This window comes from Gavialis gangeticus, unplaced genomic scaffold, assembly GCF_001723915.1.
Source record: "Gavialis gangeticus isolate Ggan-Ray unplaced genomic scaffold, GavGan_comp1, whole genome shotgun sequence".
Classification (NCBI taxonomy): Eukaryota; Metazoa; Chordata; order Crocodylia; family Gavialidae; genus Gavialis; species Gavialis gangeticus.
In genome coordinates this window covers 21,388,874-21,398,067 of record NW_017729022.1, presented here as the reverse complement: position 1 = coordinate 21,398,067, position 9,194 = coordinate 21,388,874, and the positions used below count along the sequence as shown (strand labels likewise).

At 43.5% G+C, this 9,194-nt stretch overlaps 1 protein-coding gene across 1 annotated transcript; it reads left to right on the top strand.

Annotated features, from left to right (window-relative positions):
- Positions 1-6: 6 nt before the first annotated feature.
- AVPR1A (arginine vasopressin receptor 1A) lies at positions 7-4,214 on the top strand. The gene is made up of 2 exons (XM_019514649.1): positions 7-776; positions 3,749-4,214. The coding sequence occupies exons 1-2, from the start codon at positions 89-91 to the stop codon at positions 4,030-4,032; spliced, it is 972 nt and encodes a 323-aa protein (XP_019370194.1). The 5' UTR covers positions 7-88; the 3' UTR covers positions 4,033-4,214.
- Positions 4,215-9,194: the final 4,980 nt, after the last annotated feature.

Here is a 9,194-nt window from a genome sequence, read left to right as displayed (position 1 = left end):
GGTGCTGGCGCTGGCCTTCGGCGCGGCCGTGCTGGGCAACGGCGCGGTGCTGCTGGCGCTGCGGCGCTCGGCGCGGCCGGCCTCGCGCATGCACCTCTTCATCCGGCACCTGAGCCTGGCCGACCTGGCCGTGGCCTTCTTCCAGGTGCTGCCGCAGCTGTGCTGGGACGTGACGTACCGCTTCCGCGGCCCCGACGGGCTGTGCCGCGTGGTGAAGCACCTGCAGGTCTTCGGCATGTTCGCCTCGGCCTACGTGCTGGTGGCCATGACGGCCGACCGCTACCTGGCCGTGTGCCACCCCCTGCGCACGCTGCGCCAGCCGGCCCGGCGCTCGCGGGGCATGGTGGCGGCGGCCTGGGCGCTCAGCTTCGTGCTCAGCACGCCGCAGTACTTCATCTTCTCGCTCAGCGAGGTGCGCAGCGGGGTCTACGACTGCTGGGCGCACTTCGTCACGCCCTGGGGGTCCCGCGCCTACGTCACGTGGATCACAGGCGGCATCTTCGTGGCCCCCGTGCTGGTCCTGGCCACCTGCTACGGCTTCATCTGCTCCCGCATCTGGAGCAACGTGCGGGGCAAGACGCGGCCGCCGGGGCCCGGGGCGAGGGCGGGCGCGGGGGTGGGCTTCCCCTGCGTCAGCAGCGTCAAGAGCATCTCGCGGGCCAAGATCCGCACGGTGAAGATGACCTTCGTCATCGTGTCGGCCTACGTGGTGTGCTGGGCGCCCTTCTTCACCATCCAGATGTGGTCCGTCTGGGACCAGCACTTCGAGTGGGTCGGTAGGTGCAGGGCTGGGGCGCTCCCGGGGTCGCTGCAACCAACGGAGGGGCAGGGGCAGCCCCCGCCCGCCCTCCCCTGGGCATCCGCAGGGCTGGTTCTGGGGGGGAATCGAGGCCCGGGGTCTCCCTGCTGCACCCCTGTCAGATGGCCTGGGAGGAGCAGCGGACGGGGAGCTGTGCTCCTGCTGGCCGCTGGATGAGTGGTGCTGGGTGCAGGATGCTCTCGGGATGGCTGTCCCCAAGTTTGCTGCTGAAAGAGGGGAAACGGGAAAGAGCACCAGAGGCTCGGCTCCCTTCTGTTGCCCCTGCTGGTTGGGACACAGCAGAGAAATCTGCCAATGCAAGAGGCTCTTCAGCAGGTCTCGAAATAAATAGGTAATTTGGGGAGGGATGGGGGATCCCATCTCAATCAACAGTGAGCACCGGGGTGTGCGGGATCCCATTCTCAGCTGAAAGCTGCCGTGGAGCTTTCTACTGCCCGACCCAGCTCTGCTGCTAGGCATCAAGGGGGAGCTAGCTTGCAGCTCCCCCTTGAGTGAAGCTGCAGCAAGAGATCAGGTGTCATCACGTGAACAGGAAAGATGCAGCTGAGTACTCAAATCCTTGCCCAGGCATAAAGAGGGCCTCCTAGCAGCTTTTATTTACCAGAGTGCTTGTCTGAAGCCTATAAACATTTTTCCTGCCAAGTTTTCCTAAATCGTTGTAGATGCGTTTCTTTTTTGCAAGCCTGCAGTTTCCAAGCTGCTGGTATCACTTCATAGATTCATACAGAAGCAGGGCTGGAAGGGACCTCCAGAGGTCATCTCGCTTAGTATTTCTCAACCTATGCGTTGAGACCCAAAAATGAGTCACAAGAATATGTGAAAGGATCATGAACAAACTTTAAAAATGGATTCTCCTTTAAAGGAGAAAAATGCAGGAAACCATGGCTTTTCCCTTTGCAGGCTGACAGACCTCCAGCCTGCAAGAAGCTGCTTGGGGCCCCCATTCCCTATACACTGGGGGCCTGGGGACAGGGGACAGCTGGTCAAGAGTGAAGGGCACTAGGTGAGGACTGGCCATTAATGTTCACAAATGGGTCCTGGTATAAAAAAGGATAGGAACCACTGATCTAGTCCAGTCCCCTATCTGAGGCAGGACCAGCCCTATTTAAATCATCCCATACAGTCCATCATCTATTTTAAACTTCTACCATCACCCCTGATACAACACAGACCTAACACTCTAATCTGCCACAGGTAAAGCAGGGGAATCACAGCAGCCAAGGTCCTGCTTCTATGAACCATTGCCAATATATGCCCAAGAGTACCAGAGTAGAGGCCCCCATTCCCCACTACAAAGGAAGGCAAAAACCCCCACAGCCCATACCAATGTGACCATGGGTAAAATTCCTTCCTGACCAAATACGATGATCAGTCTGACCCTGAGTGGAGACCCTCTGGCTAGGAACCTCTAGCTTTAATTCCAGCAGGAACATTGGCACATCCCAGTCAGTCACCATCCTTGGCTGTAGCCAACATCCAGTGTCTATGAGAGAGGCTTAAAAACACCCTAACACTTGATATTCCTTTGCAGTAATCAGGGAGGCTGTCCACACTTTTGTTTGCTTGTTTAAAGGTTTAGTGCTCACTTAAATGTTTGGCTTGCAATATTTCTACTGTTCAACAAACATTAAAAAAGGAATTTTGCACGTAATTCTGCTGGGATTTTTTTTCCCCACAGCCAAGTGATCAAAAACATCTTCAGCTTAAAAAGTACTAAGTCAAATACTTTATGAAAGCTTTCAGAAGATGTGTGACTACTATTTGTAATGAAGAAGCTTTCTGTGAAAGAAACTATTGCTGTTTCTTTGTGATTTTTTTCAAGTAATGTCAAGATTGAAATATCTGCATTTATTGGAACCATCAATAAAGAGTTCCCTAAACTTCCAAGCTCCAGGAATGTGCATTTTTAACTTAATTAATCCATTTCAGAAATAGCACAGAAGATGTAATGCCATTCTTGTGAATAAAATTCTGGAAGCAATTTCTCTGTGATGTATGTGTGCATGTATACATTATGTAAATATAAGAATATGTAAAGTGTGTGAGATTGCAAGCTTCAGATAGTATTTCAGCCCCTAGAGTCTCAGCAAGAGCTTTCATTTCATAAGAAACATGCAGTGAAGCCACAAATGACAATGCATATATAGATGTTCATATAGAAATAGAAATGAAGCATTGAGGGAAACTAATAGTACAAGTCTCATTTCAAAATGAGAAAACTATTTAAAATTTCTATCTGAGACATTTTAATTCATTTTGTGGAAGTACTTAACACAGCAAATGTATCCTTGTAGAGCTTTGATAATTACAAAGAAAAGCTACTTACAACTGAATATTCTTGAAAGCACGTAACAATTTAATTCAGTAAAAGGAGGAGGAGAATTTTTTTTCTATGACATAATATTTTAGATTTTTCTTTCAGGGCTTTGATCTCTACCATTAAAAGTTGTGTTCAATTTAGAGTCATGTGAATCTTTTTATTGATTTCAGTAGGCTTTGGATCACACAGCATGAAACTTTTGGAGGAAAATATGTAGGCAAATGTCTGAATATAAATTTAGTAAGGACTTCAGGCTTGGGAATTAAGATGCCAACACATGTTGAATATTTATGGGAGCAGGTCTGTGCACACTTTATTGACTATAAAGTTTATTGTGTACTCAAGTGCTTTCCTGGCCCTTAGATCCCATACCAGAAGTCCTTCATCTTTGTTCACACAGGTGTTCTATTGGCTTCAGTGGAGTTTTACTTGGGTAAGGTCTTTCTGGATTGCACCCTTTTTGCTGAGTTTAAATATTAGTCACTGCTTAGTTCAAGGACTGCTTTTCCTTCATACATTTGTTCAGCAGTTAACATAAAATAATCAAAATGGTGAAGAAACTGCTGCCATTCTTTTGTTACTAAGTTAACTCTTTTTTCCCCCAATAGATTCTGAAAACACCGCAGTTACAGTAACTGCTTTGTTGGCCAGCCTGAATAGTTGTTGCAATCCATGGATCTACATGTTCTTTAGCGGTCACCTCCTGCAAGACTGTATGCAAGGCTTCCCTTGCTGTCGAAAAATAAAGCACCCACTCAATAAAGAAGATTCTAACAGCACCAGAGGAAGACAGACTTCTTTTACCAACAACAGAAGCCCAACCCAGAGTTTGGACACTTTGAAGGATTCACTCAACTTAAAATCCACCAGAACAACTTCCATTCCAACTTGAGCCATTGACCACAGAACAGAAAAGTATCAGCACTTGTGACTATTGCAGCCCTTATGACTCTTAAACAGCATAGCACTTTAAACTGGTCAAAGGCACTAATACTGTTAACAAGGAGCTCTAAAGGTAACCATAAAAATGAAAGGTATTATATTGCTAAATAAACTCTCTTGCACTGCTGTAAAGGAAGGCTATAAATTATTTTTCTGAAAAACATTAATGACATAAAGGAAAGTAGAACTTGTGCACTAGTAGTGTAGGGATACAGATGGGTGCCTGGGGTACAGAGTCAGTCAGAGGATGACTTTTGGTTGCTTCACAATCACCTGGCTGCCAGCAGCAGCTGGTTTTTTCAGCTTCCTTATGCTACCAAGTCAGCATCAGGGCAGTTGCCCTGTTTGCCTAGCCCTAGTTATGCCAGTGTTAGGCACCTGATACAGAAGGAACACCAGTGGCCATTATTTTCTAAACAGAGTTAATGTTATCTTTTATTTGTTTCCGCAAGAACTAGTACTAACATGTTGGCCTAGAAGCAATTTAGATTGCAACACTACTTTAACATAGGAAGAGAAATGTAACCATTCCTATCCCATTACCTTTCCAAACAGTATTGAATCATAGAAAAATTAGGGTTGGAAGGGACCTCAGGAGGTCATCTAGTCCAACCTCCTGATCAAAGCAGGACCATCCCCAACTATATCATCCCAGTCAAGGCTTTGTCTAACCAGATCTTAAATAAAAACCTCCTAAGATGGAGTTTCCACAACTTCTCTGGGTAACCTGTTCCAGTATGTTACTACCTTCCTCATGAAAAAGTGTTTTCTAATATCTAACCTAAACTTCTCTTGCTACAACTTGAGATCATTGCTCCTTGTTCTGTAATCTTCCACCACTGAGAACAGTCTAGCACCATTTTCTTTGTAAACACCCTTCAGATAGCTGAAGGCTGCTATTAAATCCCCTCTCAGTCTTCTCTTCTCTAGACTAAAGAAGCCCAGTTGCCTCAGCCTCTCCTCATAAGTCATGTTCCCCAGCCTCCTAACTATTCTTGTTGCCCTCTGCTGGACTCTCCAATAATAACCGAGAGTGGCTGCAATTGTTTGTTTTAAGATTCCAGTCCTGCAGTCTGTAGTCATGCAAATCTTCCGTTGTGTATGGACTGTAGGCCTGGATTGTGGGGGCAAATCCTGCTTTTATTTAGTTTTCATTTAGTACAAGCCTTTAGTAAAGGTTTGTCCTTTAGTAAATGTTTTCCTTTAGTACAAGGCTTCCCTTGCTGTCAAAAAATAAAGCACCCACTCAATAAAGAAGATTCTAACAGCACCAGAGGAAGACAGACTTCTTTTACCAACAACAGAAGCCCAACCCAGAGTTTGGACACTTCAAAGGATTCACTCAACTTAAAATCCACCAGAACAACTCCCATTCCAATCTACTGCACTTAAGGGTTCTAAAAGAGCAATTATTTTTTAAATAAAAAAGAGGACATTGATAAAATGGTTTATATTTAATAGACCAAGCTCCCTTCTGTTCACAGCTGTTATGCATAAGGTCCCATGTGATAATGGGTAAATCTGTGTACACCTATGGTTATATTTTTGATCCAAAAGTTATGTTTTAATTATGGAACATACATTCATGTATAATATAATTACACATGTGTATGTATGTATGTATGTATGTATGTGCTTATGCATATGTATACACATACACACAAAATATGCACACCTCACACTGTTTAGATTTTGAGCAAATGCATATTTCACTTTTTAAATGCATAAATTGCAAATGTTTAAAATTGAAATGGTTTCATATTAGGGCACTTTAATTCATTTTTATTTTTTGTTATTTATCTTTCCATATGAAGCATTTATTATAAAAGGAACTTGCTGCACTTTCTTTGTTTTGACTAAGTGCATTAGCCTGAATTATTTTTTTCTATCATGGTTTGCATTAAAAATACAAGACAGAAGAATAAATTGTTAATGGAAGTAATGTGATTAATGAACAGTGTAAAAATAAAAGCCAATCATGAGTCAAAATGATAATCTTCTAGTTTGTTTTACATACATTACAACATCTGTGATTAAATTTGGAGGATTTCCAGTGTAACTATATTTCACAAATGCTATGTAGTTCTTGTGACTGTTTTGATAAACCTGCACATTTGAGATTTTAAACTTTTTGTGATTATTTTGAGTCTTGTTTTGTTTTGGAGTTTTTTGCTTAATTTTCACATAGGAAAAAAGTCCTCATGTTTAAAGTTGTTTTTTGATACCGGTACAAAAATACTTTTTCTGGACTTAATGTTTGGTCAAGATTTTCATCCACTAATGAAAACAGGAAGAAGAAAAAAATAGTTTCAACAAATGATGAAATATTGCTCATTTAAAATGTACAGTATAAACCTGTTCCAATAAACTTTTCAATTTATTCGAAGAAAAACATATTTGTGTTGGCTTTATTTATCTTTTTAGAAAAAAACGTAAAGACTACTAAATAAATGCTGGGGTCTGTGGAGTCTTGTTAGAAAGAAAAATCTCCATTGGTTTTAAGGAATTGTTTATTGGAAGCCTCATTAGTTCTGGGGAAGTACCCTGAAGAGGGAAGAGGAGGGCAGGATCTGAAGATTTTTTTCAAGAACACTAAAACAAATGTATATGCATCCTGCCCATCATCACAGCAGCTTTGGCCTACTTGTTCACAGACCAAAATGTAAAGTCCCCTGTTGCAGAGCACGCAGGTGCCCTGCTCCTTAAAGCAGGAACAGCTAGGGATAGAGCCCTAGCAGTGAGTGGGAAACCCAGCTGCTAGTTACCAGGGCAGCCAGGGTCACAGGTGCTGGTTGCTAGGGCAACCGCTGGGGAGTCAGCTGACAGGAAGGGGCAGGGCCTGGCACATATAAACCCCAGGAGTGAGACTAGGAGGGCAGTGCTCCGCTGGCAGCCATGCGAGAAGGAGCTCTGCCAGGGCAAGCAGAGTGGAGAAGCCTGATGGCCCAAGCAGTTCCTGCCTGCTGTTATGGGTGGAGAATTCCCTGGTAGGGATTGAATGAGACTTTTCATTATAGCCCAGGGGCTTGAGTTTTTATTTGTAGTTTCATAAATCTGGAGGACCAAGTGAGGCTATTAGGGGTTGGAGGAGGCCTCACAGGGGTTCCACGGTAGTGTGGGGACCCTGGTGCCAGAGAGAGGGCATGGCATTTTTGGGGTGCACTGGCCCCAGCCCCAGGGTGAAAGGGGGCAGCAAGAAGCCCCAGGGCGAGAGGGGTGGCAGAGTACCAGGAAGGCACGGGATGAGACAGGGCGGTGGAAGCCCAGGAAAGTCAAGGAGAGGGCCAAATTACAGCAGGGTCCAGATCAAAATCCTGTCAGTACCATCTGCGAGGCTTGGGCTGCGGTGTAGGGGAGGAAAAGGAGCTGCAAATAGTGCCCCCTGGCACTGGGGCAAAAACTTTGGGCAGCCTCCAGCTAATTACATCTCTTAATTAATCAATTAAGATCAAGGCATGGCAGGTGAGTAGGCAGGCGGTTGGCCCATAACAGGAGGGTGGAACCACTGATAGAAAGACTCTAGTAGAGGTACTCCTGTTACATCCCCTTATCTCCATTCCACCCAAAGTCAAATCTTTCCAGAAATCAGTTGAGTTGAGCTGGAACTATCATATTTGCTGCACTACCAACATCCTACATATAAGCAGGATCCAGGTTTACTGTTCCCAATGTCTTCGGTGGGTGACTTCCCTGAATGAAAACTGCATAGTGATTATTCAATAAATGGAGGTCAGTGGGGACAAAGTCATTTTGCAAAACACCCACTCCTCCTTTATACACCAATATTTTAAATTCTCAGGCCTGGCCATCTATTTTTTAAATACTGATTTTTATTTATTTATTTATTTATTTTTTATTTCCTTGCTGGGTCATCCATGGTGAGTTGGTGGATCCTGTTTTATCCAAATAAAGAAGCAATGCTTTTGCTATAGGTCAAACAATAGAATGTTGGTATTGCTGAGGAAAAAGAACCCAAGAGTTTTGGCTCCAAGCTTTGTTTGTTAAATACTTATTAGGACATATTTCATCTGCAAACTTCCATCTGACACATGAATCATGCAACCTCCTTTGAAAATGTTAAAGCCTTATTACTGTGTGATTTACACTCGTGCATATGTGACTTTATGATCTTAAATTATTTTATTGTTATTTATTATTAGTTGCTTGGTACTGAACAAAACACAGAGAAAGATATGGCCCTTGAACCAGGGGACTTTCAATCTAAATTAGGCAGACAGTACAACTGAGCTACACAATAGGTCTGGAAAACATTTTAAGAGCTGTACGTAAACAGAAGAATGACATCATGTTAGGATGAATTTACCTTAGGATCCATGATGCTGTTGCCTCCTCCCCTCCACATCTGTTCTCCTTGCCTCCTTCATTGGGACTGAAGGAAAAAGGGCTAAATGTAACATTGCCTAATAATCAGTACTCTTTACACCTCATCAGATTTTAGCATGCAGTTAAAGGTAGGGATTGGCTTATATATGCAACGAATACTGAAACAATGGTTTCACAATCCTCACGCACACTTATCTGGGAAGAGTAACTCAGGAGCTGAGGGACTGGCTGGAAGGCAGGAGGCCTGGATTATGCTTCCTGCTGAAAATAACTCTTTGACCTTGACCAGACCCCTTCATCTTACTGTACATCAGTCACCCCATCTGTAAAATGGGATAATATACTTCCTTTTTAAATTCTTTCAGGAACTGAAGGAATAAATACGTGGCATGAGAGCTCAGTGTTATTATCAGAACAACACTGAACCCACAACTAAGCAATGTTACTGTTTTCTTCAGAAATCACTGTCATAATATTCTGCCCTAATCTGTTAACACACAAAAAATCCATTTGATGGGAGGTTCCAGTTAGTACAAAATAAAAAGGCTCATCTAGTGCCACTTGAATTAGATTTTAGATTTTGAAACCATCATGAGAAAATAAGGTCTTTGTCAAACAGATATTAGCAATTTCTTTCACATTTCTACTAATGATTAATTCAAAACATCCATTGTCCATGATCACAAAAAAAATCATACATTTATCAGGCTAATGAAGACTGCACTCATTTAAGCAAACCTTTCTTTATAAAAAGGGCAAAAATTAGAG

Coding starts and splice junctions, on each gene's coding strand:
- AVPR1A (XM_019514649.1), top strand. CDS start 89: ATGCACCTCTTCATCCGGCACCTGAGCCTGGCCGACCTGGCCGTGGCC. Junction 777..3,748: donor CCAGCACTTCGAGTGGGTCG/GTAGGTGCAGGG, acceptor TTCCCCCAATAG/ATTCTGAAAACACCGCAGTT.